General features: G+C 39.4%; 1 protein-coding gene across 2 annotated transcripts in view; it reads left to right on the forward strand.

Moving 5' to 3' along the window:
* Positions 1-258: 258 nt before the first annotated feature.
* Positions 259-17,047, forward strand: part of ARFGEF1 (ARF guanine nucleotide exchange factor 1) — a 153,729-nt gene continuing 136,940 nt past the window's right edge. For both annotated transcript variants that reach the window (XM_087420482.1, XM_004436259.3), the window contains exon 1: positions 259-720. In XM_087420482.1, the coding sequence (XP_087276608.1) occupies positions 597-720 (124 nt within the window). In that variant the 5' untranslated portion in view covers positions 259-596. The remainder of the gene's footprint in view (positions 721-17,047) is intronic.

Genomic DNA, 17,047 nt, shown 5'->3' on the forward strand with positions numbered 1-17,047 from the left:
TCCTCCCGCGCCGCCCTCCGCCCCCTGCCTCCCGGCGCCGCGGCAGCTCTGGGCAGGCAGCGCCGTCGCCGCCGCTTCCTCCTCTGCAGCCGTTCGGCCGCTGCGTGACGCGTCGTTTCCTCCCAACATGGCGGCCGGGGCAGGTCGGCGGTGATGGAGGCCAGTCCACTGCCGCGGCGGGTGCTAATCCCCACAGTAGCCAGGGCAGCCCTGCTCTCGCCGGGCCTCTGAGCCGCCTCGGCCCTCGGCCCCCGGCACACGGCCGCCAAGGCTGGGCTCCCTCGCCGCCCCCGGGCCGGAGGGGCGAGTGAGGGGGGTGGCCGGGCAGCGACCCCCGGGCCTGGAGAAGCGGAGGTCCGACGGGCGCGGCCCTCCAGGGGCGGCCTCTCGGGGGGCGGTGAAGACCCCGGCGCCCCTCGCCTGCACCGCGGCTGGTCCCGCTCGCCCGCCCCTTCCTGATTCTGCCGCTGCCCTCCACGCCTCCTCTCCCCCACCTCCACCCCCTCTCCTTTCTCTCCGCTCTTCCTCCCCCTCCGCCCCCCCTCCAGCCGCTGGGAGCCGCGGTCGGACGGGCCGCTGCCTCCTCCTCTGCGTCCATGTATGAGGGCAAGAAGACGAAGAACATGTTCCTGACCCGGGCCCTGGAGAAGATTCTGGCCGACAAGGAAGTGAAGAAGGCGCATCACTCCCAGCTGCGCAAAGCGTGTGAGGTGGCGTTAGGTGAGCGGGGAAGAGGCCGGGCGGGGGTGGGGGTGGGGGTGGCGGCCGGCGCGGCGGCCCCGCGCGAGGTGGGGTCGCCTGGGGGTTCGCCCTAGGCCGGCGCCGCTGACCTCAGGGAGCCCTCGCCGAGCTCCCTGCTGCCCGGCTGGAGTTGACAGCAACTCGGCTGGATGTGGGGCGGAGGAGCAAGGGCAGTGAGCTGGGCTTGGACTCGACTGGAGAGTGGGAGGTTATTTTGTCGGTGGACCGTGCGGTGCGGGCGGGATACCAGCCTTTGTGATGAAGCAGAAGATGAGCTCTTGTTTATTAGCTTGGAAATTGAGGTGGAGCTGATTTGTCGCGACTGGGCGTGGGAAGGGTTCCGAGTCGTAATTTCAATAACTTTATTGTTTGGCGTGGCACTTTGGGAAGACAGGCTGAAGTTGTTCCGTTGTTGACAGTCTTGAGAAGGGCTTTGCGAGAGGTGTAGCCGGTTCTGACATCTCTCCGCCTCCGCCACAGGAAAAACATAGAGTAATGTTGTATCTGACTGGGCTGACCTGGAAGAACAAGACCAGAGGTTAAGGGGTGGGGGTTGCGATATAAAAGCGGGGAAGGAAGGGACCTTTAGATAAGCTGGTTTTAGTGACAAGGAAAGGAGGGTTTAAATGGGGAAAATGAAAAAGACAGTGACACCCACCAGCCACATGTCTGGACAGGGGCAGCTGCTCTCAAGCTTGAATTGTGATTTGTAGTTCAGACGGAAGAGATCTGGTGTAATGAAGCCCGGAGCAGGGTCAGTCTAAACAATACCTACAGCGAGGACGCCAGCGGAGGAATTGTTCAGGGGGGAACGCTGACAGATCTATTGCATCCATCAAAGATGAAATCGTTTAAGGAGAGACTAGGACATTTAACACGAAGATGAATTCCTAATGCTTACGTTTTATTTTATAGCTCTGGAAATAGACTTGATCAAATTGATGAGAAAATGAACCTTGTTAAATGGGTTTTGGAAAAAAAAGCGTTCTTGAGGGTGAAAAAATCCAGAATAACTTAAATATATGCTAAAGTAGAGGGTCAAGACAGCTTGAAAGTAACTTTGCCTTTTAATTATTAAAATAAGTAGGCTCCTTTTTAGCTTGCTATAATAAGCTATGCTGTTTTTTCCTTTATTTTTTGAATCCTTAAATGTGGTGATATGAAAAACATGGAAAAAATTTCATTTAAAAATTTTGAATCTGTAGTAAAGTTCAGTTTTTTGGCCCCTCGTGGATCAGAAGTTTACCATTTGTTGTTCTTGTAGCTAACAAAAGACCTCCGGGTGTGTGAGAAGACATTTAACAATGGTAAAAATTGATTTATGTCTGGTTCCTGACACGAATAATTATTAAATTGGGGCACGATGAGAGAGGGAGTGATTTTATTTTAGACTTTTTTAAAGAATTGTTATGTATAGGTTTATGAATAACTTGCAGATTAAAGAATTTATGAATAACTTGCAGATTAAAGAAATTAAAGAATTTAAGAGATTGAGGCCAGATTTTCCATGTTAGAGTATATTTTTAATATACTAAATTATAAGTATTAGAGTGAAGAAATGGAGTGTGTTGTGTATGTATATTTTTCCTCTCCAAAATGCTAATATAAGTAAGTTTGTTTTAATGGAAAGCTCACTGGAAGGAGAGTCTGGGATCTTAGGTTTAAATCCCAGTTCTATTACTTTACAATATAGTCAAGTGTCTGGGCCTTAGTTTCCTTCTCTGTAAAATTAGGATATTGAATTTCATGATTGTAAAGTTACATTCCCTCTAATGTGCCATGAATATGAATACACTGTTCTGTTAACTTGTGCATTTAGTATTCCTGCCCTCTTGATTGGCCCTTTTAGAGGGCCTATAGCTTGGTCCTTGGCATTTTGAGACATAAGAACTACTTGGTAGTGTGTGTGCTGGCTTACTAGGATTCTCTATTCCAGATTTTGCCAGTTTTTACTTTTTTGCTTCTTCCATATTGTTAGCAGAAGCTTAGTATGAGGAATGTGACTACCCAGGCGGGGGCTGGGCACTGGAGTGCTTTCTTTACTTCAGATGTATAAGGCCTTTTCTCACATTTCATAAAAGTTACGTTTAGCCTTCTACAAAATTGCACTGAGCAATCTCACGGTAGTTAATCTCTGGTGAACTTTATTTCTTCCCTTCCGGTCGTCCATCTGTGTTATCACCCAAACATAAGTTGATAGAGATAACTCATTTCATCTTTGCAGAAAGCACAATGTCTTGCAGTAAGATGGTATTCCTCAATATGTGTTGTACCTGGAAACTATTACACACCTCCCCTTTCCTCTTCACTGTTGAGACCTGGGCCACGCCCACTTGGGGCTCTTGATAACCTATGTAGCCATCAAGCAGGAGGAGAAAGTAAACTGGAGTGGCCTGGTTTGGTCATCCCTAATCTGTAGGTTGTGAGTGGATAGGAATTGGATGGTGGAGGTACAGAGATGGGTGGTGTTATAGTCCTTCTAAGTACACTTTCTAAGTAACCCTTCTAAATATGCCTGCCTGCATTCATTCTCCCCTTCAGATATTTATTGAGCACCTACCATGGAGCTGAAGGGAAATGGACAGTAAAGAAGAAAATATATAGTATGTCAGACTTTTAATCCTTCTTTGTTTTAAAATCATTTTATTGTCATGTGAGTAGATTTCAGAGCAGTGGTATTCAAAATTAATTCAGTCTAATTATAAATAGATTTTCTGTAAAAAAAAAAATACTCATTAAATTACAGTTTCATCACATATCCTTAAGAAAACTGTATTTTTTTTTGTTAAAGTATAATTTTTGGAAACCTTACCTAGATTAATGGAGATTTTCATTAAAACAAAATCCATTCTTAAAGATACTACATAGAGGAACTTTTATTTTCATGAAAAGAAAAATAAATAATAAAACTTTTAAAAGTTATGCAGATTATTTAAAACATATCAAGTTTTCTTACGTGTCAGACTTTCTTTCGAAGTAAAGAATGGTTAAGAAAAGAAGGAAACAAACAAACCCCTCACTTACATTGTTAAAATCAGTGTGAAGCCCACAGGCCCAGGAACTGCTCTAGGTTGCCCTCTCTTGGTACCTGCCCCACTACGGCTCTCTGCAGTGAACACTGAACTTTGCGGAGCTTCTAGGCTGCCCTAGCTTAGCTTGATCCATTCCTGCTCTCTAGAATCCTGAATTAAAAATAGTCTGGCCATCTGCTGGCAGCTGAGACAACAGCTGAGCTATTTTTAGTTTCGAAGAATTTAGGATTGTTGCGGGATTGGGCTTGAAGGTAGCATTGTTTATCTTGGAGGAGGTGCAGTTGAGCCATATTCCAATCAGGCCTCTAAGTTTTAGGAGTTTCTTTGATGTTAGGGCTGTGCCTAGTTCAACTTCTGCTTCTAACATCAGATATCTATGAAGATACTCTGCAAATATTAGGATGAACGAGTTCAAGGATGGAGGCTGGCTGGCACTGATACAGAATAGAAGTGAAAGAGGTGACTGGAATAGGAATGAAAGGGGTGACCAGAAGAAGGTTTTAGAGGCAAGGGAGGCATGAAGAGGCAGATATAAGGGTGGGTTCCCTGCAGAGAGATGGGAGAATGATGGAGAAAAAGAGGAATTGGTTAGAGAAGTAATTTTTGCATCAGACAGGGTGTGAATTTGTGTTGTTCATCATATTTTTAAAGTGATCTTACTGATTTAATTTTCTTATATAAGAGTCTGTTACCTGTAATTATAGTCTCCCCCAGAAATGCAAATGTAATATTTAGGCCAAAAGTTTACAGAACTTGCTTCCTTCTGCCCCTCTAATCCCACCCTTATTTTGGTTAGCAGTGTTATAAAAGAAGGAATATATAGGTGGAGGGGAAATTACTTGAGTGCTTTTGGCCCAGGTTTTATGCTACTTTTGGTAATTTTATTAATTTTTGTCACTCTTCACATTTATGAAAAGTAATGACTTATTCCTAAATAATACCCTGCAGGCAGTGAACATTTTAATTATAATTTAAATCCATTAGCAAGTCTCCTTTTAAACCTTCACTCATGTCTAAAGTAAAGGTGTTTTCAGTAAGCCAGGCTGCCAGAATTTTTGAGATAGCTAGGAAAAAAGAGCGTAATGAATGAAATGACTGAAAGAAAGATTCTATTAAGTTTGAGTTGAAAAAAATAAGTTTGGGTTACAGTGTATACTCTTTCCATTGTGGAGGTTTACAATGGAATTAACATAAAGATTCTGAAAAGTCCTCTAAGGAAAAAAACTGCTTGGTTTTGTTTAATGAAGTTTTTCCTAAATTTATTTGACCCTTTTTAGTATCTGTTAACACTCCTGGGAGACAGTGTTCCTTGGAATTTACTTTGGGACACTGTTTAAGAGAAAGAAAGGTATAGTAGATACAATAGCCCAACGACTGATGAGACCATTCTGCAGAAGAGTCATGTCTTTTGGGAAAGCAGGAGTCCTGTTGACAGTGTGGGAAGGAGAAGTAGTTCAGAAATAAGGAGCAGTTGGAAAGAGTGGTATCAAGATCAGAGGACTGTTTGCTTACTAGCTCTTTCTTTCCCACCCCATCTAATGGCAGGCAACTGATTTGACTCTCCTCATGTTTAACTTGTAGAGAAACTTCTGTTGGGAATTGTTTTTTCAAAGCACAACAAAAATTTATTGTGAATAGGAAATAATTTGGGGAAATATTTGTCATAATATTCCTCACAAAATGGAGAAGGGGATATTTGAAAAGGGAAAATACATGAATAAATTATTATTGTCATTCAAAATTAGATATATTCTTCATTCAGATATTTGTTGAACTAGTGTGTGTCAGATGCTGTTCCAGTGCTGGGCATCCAGCAGTGAACCAAGCATGCTTTCATGGAACCTACATTCTTTTGGGTTGAGGCTGACAGTAAAAAACAAACTAATATATATTATATTGTCAGATTGTTATTATCTGAAGAAATATTTTAGAAGGGTAAAGGGAGAATGACTGGGAGTGTGACTTTAGATAGTGTTGTCAGGAAAAGCCTCTCTTATGAGGTGACATTTCAGCAGAGAAGTGACAGAGATTCATCCTTTCAGATACCTGGATGAAACAGAAACAGGGAACAACAAGACAGGTGTGTGCTTGGTACATTCCAGGATGAAAGGAGGCTTTTGTGGCTGGGGGAGTGAGAGAAGGGTATTGGTAGGAGAGGAGGGTGACTTTGGATATTATTCTATCTGTGATGGAAGCCACTGGAGTTCTGTACAAGGGAATGACATAGCAGATTTACATTTTAAAAGGCTCACTTTGGCCAGAGATGATGGCGATTTACACTAGGCTGGTGGTAGTGGAGGGAGTGAGAATTGGTTGCGTTTGTAATATATTTTAAAGGAGTTCACATAATTTACTTATGAGTTGGTTGTATGACGCCAATCTTGTAGCCAGAGCTTCAGGATGTTTGAAGATAGCATTTATCATAATAGGGAATACTGGGAGAGAAACAGTCTTTGGGAAATAAGTTTATGTAGTAAAACATTTTCATCCAACCCTTTATATCCAAGGAGTGGTGTAGGTCCGTGCCTAGGAACCAAACCCAGGCCACCAAAGTGGAGCGTGCCGAACTTAACCACTAGGCCATGGGGCCAGCCCCTAGAATTTTTTAATGATAGAATTTCTTGATGGTATGATAGGATATTTTCTACTGAGAAAAGGACACACTTAAAACATAGGATATTTCGGGGCCGACCTGGTGGCGTAGTGGTCAAGTTCGCATGCTCCACTTCGGTGGGCTGGGTTTGCTGGTTTGGATCCTGGGCGTGGACCTATGCACCGCTCATCAAGCCATCCTGTGGTGGCATCCCATATACAAAATAGAGGAAGATGGGCACAGACGTTAGCTCAGGGCTTATCTTCCTCAGCAAAAAGTGGAAGATTGGCAACGGATGTTAGCTCAGGAGTCAATCTTCTTCCCTAAAAAAAAAAAAATAGGATATTTCTGCTGAGAATGCACAAAACAATTTCAAATTTGAGTTGTCAGGTTTTTTTTCAGTGAGTTTTTTCCCTAAGAGAATGAGCCTTTCACGTAGTTTTAATTATAACAAACAACTAGTCCTGCCCCCTTGCTGGATTAGGATCTTTGCAGATGTACTTAGTTAAGGATCTTGAGATGAAATCATCTTGGATCTAGTGTGAGTCCTAAATCCAATGACTGGTGTTATTGTAAAGTAGAGGAAGGCACACAGAGACACACAAAAGAAGAAGGGCATGTGAAGTGGAGGCGGAAATTGGAGTTATGTTGTTATAAGCCACTGAACACCAAGAGTCACCAGAAGCTAGGAAGAGGCGAGGAAAGATTCTTCCCTGGAGCCTTCAGCGGTAGTATGCTTCAGCCGACACCTTGAATTCAGACTGGCCTCCAGAACTGTGAGAGAGCAAATTTCTGTTGTTTAAGCCACCAGGTTTGTGGTAATTTGTTAAGGCAGCCCTAGAAAACTAATATAAGTTCCCTTTTTCCTAACTTATCAGACCCAGTTTGATTTATTTGAGCTTTCATTTATAGAGTATACCATATAAATGTTTAAACAATCAGTGCTGTCTTTGGCTAGTCTCTCTCTCGTGAATCTAGAAAGCAATTATTCTGAGACTTTAGTGTGTGTGTGTCTCTTGAAAAACTTCTTAAAAAGGAATCCTGGGCCCAACTATTTAAAAGTTTTGTGTTCTACTTTTGGTATTTTTGTTTGGCTTAGATTTAGATTTGATATAACTAAATTAGTCTATATAGCCTGTGTTACCTTTTTGTTTAGGAAAGGTTGTGGAAAACAGTCTTTAAAATATTTCATACCACTGGGCGTGCCGCATGGCCTAGTGATTAAGTTTGTCATGCTCCAGTTTGGCGGCCTGGGTTCAGTTCCCAGCGTGGACCTGGACCACTCATTGGTGGCCATGCTGTGGCGGTGATCCACATACAAAATAGAGGAAGACTGGCACAGATGGTAGCTCAGGGTGAATCTTCCTCAAGTAAAAAGAGGAAGATTGGCAACAAATGTTACTCAGAGTGAATCTTCCTCAGCAAAAAAAAAAAAAAATTCTTATCACAATGTTACCTCTGGCAGTATCTTTAAAGAACTGTGAGACAGTTAATTTTTTTCCTTCAACTTTGAATCCGGAAAGGTATACAGTGAGACTTCACTTAATCAGCTAACTACCCTGATCAATCCAGAACCTTCCTAAAACATGAAATAATCAATAAAAATATAAGCAAAGTAGATTTCATAAAAGCCAGTCACTTTATTCAGAGGAGAGTCCCTATGCCTTTACTGAGTCTTACTTTTTTTTTTTTTTTGGCGAGGAAGATTGGCCCTGAGCTAACATCTGTTGCCAATCTTCGTCTGTTTTTTTTATGTGGGATGCTGCCACAGCATGGCTTGATGAGCAGCGTGTAGGTCTGCACCTGGGATCTGAACCCACGAACCCTGGGTTACTGAAGGGGAGTGCACAAACTTAACCACTACACCACTGGGCCAGCCCTCTGTTTACTTTTAATTACACATAAGTCCAATAAATTTGGCAGTTTACTTTTTATTTTTTTATAAATAAATCCTTCAAAGCGTTTTAAAAAGTAAAACTGGGGGAAGAATGTCATCCATGGCACTATTAGCTGGAGATAACTGTTCTTAACTTTATGAAAAACAACTTTATTGAGGTGTAATTTGTGTACTATAAAATCTGCCCATTTTAAAGATTTTATTTATTCATTTTTTCCCCCCAAAGCCCCAGTAGATAGTTGTATGTCGTAGGTTCACATCCTTCTAGTTGCTGTACGCGGGACTCGGCCTCGGGTTGGACGGAGATGTGGTGCCTTGGGGCGCGCCCGGGATCCGAACCCGGGCCGCCAGCATCAGAGCGCGCGCACTTAACCGCTAAGCCACGGAGCCGGCCCTGCCCATTTTAAATGTAATGATTTTTGGTAAATTTGTTGAGTTGTGCAACCATCAGCATAATCCAATTTAGAGCATTTCCGTCAATGAAGTAAGATCCCTAGTGCCCATTTACATTTAATCCACGTTGCCACCCCCAGCTCCAGGTGTCTGTGAATCTACTTTCTATCTCTAGATTTGCCTTTTCTGTACATTTTATGTAAGTGCAGTCATACATATGTTGTCTTTTGTGTCTGGCTTCTTTCACTCAATATAATGTTTTTGAGGTTCATTCATGTCGTATCAATATTTCATTTCTTGTTGTTGCTGAATAGTATTCCATATTGTGGATGTACCACATTTTGCTTATCTATTCACCAGTTGATGGACATTTGGGTTGAATGAATAATGCTGTTATGAATATCTCTGTGTCTTTATGTGGACCTAAATTTTTCTTTTTCATTTTTTTTTTTTGCTGGGAAAGATTCGCCCTAAGCTAACATCTCTTGCTGATCTTCTTTGCTTTTTTTTCCTCCCCAAAGCCCCAGTACATAGTGGTAAGTCCTTCTAGTTCTTCTATGTGCGCCGCCGCCACAGCATGGCTACTGATAGATGGGTGGTGTGGTTCCGTGACTGGGAACTGAACCCAGGCTGCCAAAGTGGAGAGTGCCGAATTTTAACCAATAGGCCATCAGAGCTGGCTCCTAAATTTTTATTTCTTTTGGGTAGATACCTAGGACTGGAATTGCTGGGTCATATGATAAATTTATGTTTAACTTTTTAAGAAACTGCTAAGTTGTTTTCCAAAGTGGTAGCACCATTTTCCATTCCCATCAGCAACAGATGAGGGCTTGTTATACATCCTTGCAAGCCAACATTTGTTAATTGTCTTTTTATTTTAACCATCCTAGTTAGTATGAAGTGTTATCTCATTGAAATACTGTTAACTTTTTGAAGTATTTTTTTCCAGACTTTATTCCACAACACACACATGCACATGCACGTGAGCACACACACATATAAACAGATACATTCTTCAAAAAATTGAGCTATTGAATTTCTAAGGCAATAGTAGGAGGAAAAGAAATAGGTAACATTTATTGAGTGTTTACTGTATGTCAAGTTCTGTGCCAATTAAGTACTTCCTTGGCTTTATCTCAATTAGTCCTCAAAACAACCCTATGTGCTTAGGTGCCATTATTATCCGCATTTTGCAAATGAAGAAACTGAGATTTAGGGCCGGCCCCGTGGCTTAGTGATTAAGTGCTCGCGCTCCGCTACTGGCGGCCCGGGTTCGGAACCCCGGGCACACACCGACGCACTGCTTCTCCGGCCATGCTGAGGCCGCATCCCACATACAGCAACTAGAAGGATGTGCAGCTATGACATAGAACTATCTACTGGGGCTTTGGGGAAAAAATAAATAAATAAAAATTAAAAAAAAAAAGAAACTGAGGTTTAGAGCTTGTGTTTAGCAGAGTTGGAATATGAGTGCCTTTTGGTGTAATGTGGCCGTCCTGACCTGCACCCTTAACCACAACTGTTTACAAGTAACAAGTTACAAAAAGAGAGAGAAGGGCTTCCATAGAAAAAAATGGCACTGTTTAAAGATTTTATTTATTTATTTTTCCCCCCAAAGCCCCAGTAGATAGTTGTGTGTCATAGCTGCACATCCTTCTAGCTGCTGTATGTGGCACGTGGCCTCAGCATGGCCAGAGAAGCGGTGAGTCCGTGTGGCCCGGGATCCAAACCTGGGCGGCCAGCAGCAGAGCGTGCGCACTTAACCGCTAAGCCATGGGGCCGGCCCAAAACGGCACTGTTTATGGGAAAAAAAGGGCAAAATACTTGACAGACGAAGAAACAACCAAGGAACAGTGATAAAGGAAAATACTGCTCTGTACATTTCAGTGCATCTCGAGGATGTGTGTTCACTGTGTGTTCATAATGGCATACCTGAGTCCATCATGCAAAAGATCATTTTATTATGTGTTCTGCTTAAGAAGTCTGGTAGATTCATGTGTATTTCTTCTGTCTTTCTAAGATCTTTAATAAAATTTTAAAGTAAAGTTTTAATGATTTAAGCCATTTGAAAAATTCGAAATTCAACCCAAGGATTCTGGATAGGCTACCTTTTATTATACTTGTATTCCTAATCTTTTAAAAATCCTCTCACTTGCTTTTTATCTTAGTATTTTATAGTATTTTCAAATCATTTAAAAATTGAAATGAAAACAATCTTATTAAAATGTCATCTTATAGGAAATTACAAATAAGACGTCGTTACCTAAAAATACCTGATTGTATATGTCAATGGCTTCTTTTATAAGTGTATAATTATTGTGTAATTGTCATAATTTTTGTTTTTATAGTCTCTCATCATCATTTTATATGCATTTTCTATACATCTCTGTTGTCTTCCTGCCTAGCATTTTAATAATGTGTCATTTGTTTAAAGGTTTTTGAGTTTGGGGATATTTACCTTTAAATTTTGCTGCATAGATTTTTCTTTTATTTTTTATTAATCCCTGCAAAATTCACTGAGTGTTTGTTATGTATGCAGAATTATTTAAAATAAACTCTAAGACTGAACTTGCTGGGTTAGAGTATGGTCTTTTATGGCTCTTGTTCCTTGGGCAAGATTGCCATAAATGTACTCTACCTGTGCTGGGTGTGAGTGTACAGCGGAGTACTGAGGTAAATGAGACAGGGTATTCGCTCTCTTTAGTTTATTGAGTTTGATCCATTTTTATGTAACTGTTCCCTTTCATCTTTCCTTTGCATTTTTTGTTGTTGTTCTAAAAGTAGGAAACAAAGACATAGAAACTCCCCTTTATAGTTAGGATAGGTGTACTTTTGTTTTCTATAAATTTTATTATTTGATTTTTTCATACGTTTTTTCTTGAGATTTATTAGGGTATAATATGAGGTATGTATTTTATATGTTCATTTTCTCCCTTTGAATTGATAGTCAGATGTTGAAAAGTGGTTACTAAGTAATTTAAAAAACATTTTATCGGGCCAGCCAGTGGTGTAGTGGTTAAGTGCGCATGCTCCAATTTGGCAGCCCAGGGTTCACAGGTTCGGATCCCAGGTGCGCACGGATGCACCGCTTGTCAAGCCACGCTGTGGCGGGGTCCCATATAAAGGGGAGGAAGATGGGCACGGATGTTAGCCCAGGGCCAGTCTTCCTCGGGAAAGAGAGGAAGATTGGCATCGTATGTTAGCTCAGGGCTTATCTTCCTCACGAAAAACAAACATTTTATCATATCTTATTCCATCAGTCATTCTCAATTTATAATAGAATAGTGCCTAACATGCCATCTGATAGGGTTGATTAGTCCTACATTGCCCCTTATTTATTTTTTTATAATATTGCTTGATTCTTTTTCCAAATAATTTTAGGATTTTCTGTTATGTTCTCTAATGCTTACTCTTAGCCTCGTATTAACATAATCAGCATTTCTGACCTTTTATACATCAGATAAAAAGTATTATGGTTGGCAAGAAGTTGATTATTTTGTTTCATCTATTTAGTTAGGTCCTCATGCTTCTATTCCTTAAGTGTTAATTCTTACATGATAAGTGAGAATGTGTTTAATTCAGTGAGAAGCAAAAGCTCATGTGTAATTTCTAATGTGCTTATGTTTTTAGAATTGAAAATGGAACCACATGCATCTTCTAGTAATATTGAAGAATAGAAATAAGATGTAGCATGTTTGATACCAGTTAATAATTAACAATTAATAGTTAATAGTTAAGCTTTAAAAAAAAACGGCAGTGTCCGAAATAGGTATAATGATTAGAGAACAGAAATTTTATAATGAATGCTAACTCTGTGTCTGCAACTGTTTTGCTAGAAGATACATGGACAGAAATTAAACTCATATTATCAGAATGTATTTTTTTCCTAAATGCGGTAATGAATGTGTGTGTTTGTATATATGAAGTGAAAGTATTTTATTCTTTTTTCCCACCCCCAACCCCCATTTCTATGACTATCAGAGAAGACTCTTGAATGGCAAATTAGAAGGAAAGGTACTTTTGTTAGTAATATGTAGCACACGCTTCCCTTAGAGTCAGCAAATGTCCCAAAGTGTGCTGTCTTAAACTTTTATATGTGCTTATGTCTACACTGAGTTATTTTCCTTTTGAAATAGTTAAGACGAATATTTTTTCAGTTCTTAATTTTCTTTCACATTTCAAAAAGCACACTTCTTTAGGTGATTAATATGCAAAAATATGGTTTCCCTAAAAAAAGTTAGGCCTTCAAAATCATCAGCATTATAATTCTTTTTGTTTAGTTGGTTTTTCTTGGTTTGAATGAAAATGTCTTTAGGAAAGGTTAGTCTTTTTCTGTTTTATTACTAAATTAAAATTATATTTCTGAATATATACTAAGCAGTTTAAAATTTTATATTATTGAATATGCCCTCCCCCCTTTTTTTTAAAGACAAACTCTCAGATTAGGTAAATTGGTTTTTGCTTTTCTTTCTCTTTTTTCGAGGAAGATTGGCCCTGTGCTAACATCTGTTGCCAGTCTTCCTATTTTTTCTCCCCAAAGCCCTAGTACATAGTTGTATATCATAGTCGTAGAGTTGTAGCTCTTCTGTGTGGGATGCCGCCTCAGCATGGCTTGATTAGCGGTGAGTAGGTTCGCGCCCAGGATCTGAACAGGCAAACCCTGGGCCACCAAAGAGGAACGTGTGAACTTAACTGCTATTGCTGTGCCCCTGGGCTGGCCCCCTTTTTTTCTTTTTTTAATGCTCCCCCAAATCATTTCTACCAATTTGGTCTCTCTGGAGTTTCTGTCTGTAACGTTTATTTAAGTTATATAATCTTTCATTAATAGCAAATAAGAAGCTTTGTTTGATTTTGTCACTCATGCATGTCTAATGCTGCTCTGTGTAATCTCTCTCTAATTAAGATATGTCTCAGTAGTTTGCTTGACTAAAACTTCTCAATGTAAAGGTTTTGTTGATTCAGTAAATTAATGTCCTCAAATATTTTGTCTAGGATAGTCGCTGTTAATAATTTGGCTCTCCAGGAGATATATATAAGAAAATGAAAATAAGACTTTGGAAATTAAATGTCAAGAATGTTTGCTTTTCCTCAGTTTTTCCATTTTTATTTTATTTAAATTTTTATTTTAGTCCTGAAGTTTACATTTTAAAAAAAGTTATCACAGTATTTGAGTTTCTTTTTTTGGAACCACTCCTTTTATGTTCATTTCCTACCTGATTCCCCTTATCACTCTCCCTTCCTCCTTTTTTCAAGCCCTCAGAATCTCTATCAGCATTGATATATGAAAATATTCTTGGATCATACAGACATATTTTAAAGCAGTGTGAGGGTAACCTCACATCGGGTTAACAACCCTTGGTGTGACCCTCCAAATGACCACTAAATTGTAGAAATGGAGGAAAATGCACTATGCTGTGGAAAACCAGATTGATGGCAGTCTATTACTAGACCTGGGAGTAATGAGAAGAAGCTAAAAGGATGAGAGTGAAGAGCTAGGTATGGAGGACAAAAAACAAAGTCGTCTAATATATGTATAATATATGTATAATGCTTTTTCCTAAACACAAAACAAAAAAATTGAAAATTCAAAATTGCAAACAAAGAAATAATCAGACATATTAGAGAAAACCACTGCACTAAAAAGCACCTGTGTATGCAAACTGCCATATTCCAGGAAGAAAACAACTCAGTGTAAAGAGACTCTTACAAGTCTCAGTCTAGCAATATTATTTAAAATTAAGGATAAAAAAATCCCACAAATATCTAGGCAGAGAAAATAAGCTTCCAAAGAAGGAATTGTAATAGTTCAGTTTCCTAAGATCGCAAGGAAGTTTCAGCCTAGGTAAACTTAATTAGAATTTGCTGAAAATGATAGAACAGCAACTTTGCTGATAAACTCAGAGATACTGTTTTACATCTTTTTTTTAATTGATGTCTTATCACACCTCTCTTTCTGTCTTCTTTTTCCCTTGTTTCTTTCTTTTCTCCCCTTTTTCTGTCGCCTTCCTCTACCCACTCCTTTCTCTCATTCTCTTTATTTCAAACTCTGCTTCTAGAAAATTATTAGAAAATAATCAGACATGTTGTGAACATACATGTACAAGTTTATTCATCACTGTGCTCTTTATAATTGCTAAATGTTGGAAATAAGTCATCAATAATATGGGATTGGTTAAATAATAGTATGCCTATACAATGGAGTACTACAAAGCACTGAGAAGAGATGTGCTGGAAATGTATTTATTCATATGGGAAGATGAGTGAGTGGAAAAAGCAGGTTATATAATAGTATTTTTCTTAGAACAAATATGTATAGGTATACATACAAAATGTGTTGCAAATACAAGGAGATTTTGACAACTATAATCATATTGAGAGACATTTCATTGTCTTATTTTGTAGTAGAACTACAATAAAATATTTAAGGTTGTTATAAGTGTGTGTCAGTGAAGAGTCTATATGCTTCTAAAGAACTTTTCTGTAATGCAAAAATGTGTATTTATTTTCTTCCCCAAGCCTATGGTGTTTAAATGTAGAGTAAGAGAGGAGAAAGAAAAAAAAAAAAACTCCACAAAGATGAGTAATGGGCTTCTCATTGAAACAGAAAATAAAACCAAGAAAGAAGATTGCTGACATCAAAGATAGATGATTGAATGATAGTCACATTTATTTACCAGTAAGTCAGCCTAGTAGCAAACACAGGGACAATTTAAATGTCTTTGGTATTGCTTAGAGTATACCTAATTATCAATTAGAAATTGATTATACTCTGTGCCTCATTAGGTGGTGATAATAGGAAAGAAATTGTTTTGTTTTTCAAATATACTGTCATGCCCTTTCTCATTTTGATTGCTTAAAATGAGAGAGAATAACTAGTCTCAACCAGACTTTTATTTTTTTGTGTGTGTGGAAGATCGGCACTGAGCTAACATCTGCCAATCCTCCTCTTTTTGCTGAAGAAGACTGGCCCTGGGCTAATATCCATGCCCATCTTCCTCCGCTTTATATGGGACGCCGCCACAGCATGGCTTGACAAGCGGTGCATGGGTGCGGGCCCGGGATCCGAACCGGCGAACCCCGGGCTGCTGCAGTGGAGCTCATGCACTTAACTGCTTGTGCCACTGGGCCGGCCCCTCAACCAGACTTTTGACTGGGAAATGTTTATAACTTATGCCTCCGGTAATCTATCTAAATATTATATAAGAATTAAAAAGTCTTTTTGAGAGAACCTCATTGGTTGCTGTATCTTCTAAGACACAAAGGAAGCCTTAGTTTTCACCTCAAATGAACCCTAAGCCAAGAAAAGTATATAGGTTTCAGAAGATCTCATTTCCATGTATGTATCCACTGAGGCCTTCTCAACAAATTTAGAAAAGGTATGAAAAACTGATTCAAAAGTACAGCATTTCTTGATGTCTGTAGAAAATCCAGTAGTGTTAACTGATAGAGGCTTAGTCTTGCAAATTCTTGGTTCTACGTCCTTTCTAGGGTTGAATACCAAGTTCTTTTCAATTATATAGAACCTACCATTTATTAAGTGTTTTCCTTTATAGCTCATGTGAGTTGTAGATGTTGTTATTCTCATATTTCATATTGATAAGTGCTTGCATTAAATCATTGAGCTAAAATTTGTGCTCATTCCATTCTAACTTGGTTACAACTTGGTTAGTCTTGAGTAGATGAACTTCTGTCTTCCTTCTCTTCCTCACCCATTGGGGAATTTCTCCTCAAAAGTCTTCTTTCATATTATACCAATCCATTATTTATTTGGATTTATAATTACCTCTTTCTCAAATGTAGATAATCTTTGGGAATTTTAAGCATATTGCTTATTCATATATTGGTGCTGTGCTTAGATTTCTGGAGAATGCTTTCTTGCCTTCAACATCTCTCTGAATTTTCCCCCCTGAGAGAATGAGAGATGTGACTGAATAATGGGAGAGAATGGATTAATTTTGGAACATGGGACATTACAGGGCATGATAGGGCTGGGACAGGCCTGACCCTGAAAGATGCTCCTTTACGTAATCTAAGGATAGCATGAGGTTGTGGGTAAGAAAGAAGAAATAGAAAGGTGCAGAATGGTGAGGTGAGAATGTATTAAAAATAAGCTTCTTTGCTTTTTGGGAACAATGTTTACTATTTAAAACATGTAAGTACTAGTTATAATTTGATGATAGCTTGTTTTGTGTATTTGGGGGATAATGCCCATTAATTAGCTATTTTCTGTTAAGAAAGTAATTTAGTGGATTTTGCCTCTGTGTGGCTATTTGGGACAACCTACTGTTTTGTAAATTAAATTTTGTTATTGTGAACTCTGATTTTACCACAGGGTTAAAAACCATTAGAAGGATTTTTTAGCCTTCATTAACCCCTTCAGTGTGTCTTACA

The sequence above is a fragment of the Ceratotherium simum genome, chromosome 31, assembly GCF_057802395.1.
Source record: "Ceratotherium simum simum isolate JZ-2026a chromosome 31, ASM5780239v1, whole genome shotgun sequence".
Taxonomy (NCBI): domain Eukaryota; kingdom Metazoa; phylum Chordata; class Mammalia; order Perissodactyla; family Rhinocerotidae; genus Ceratotherium; species Ceratotherium simum.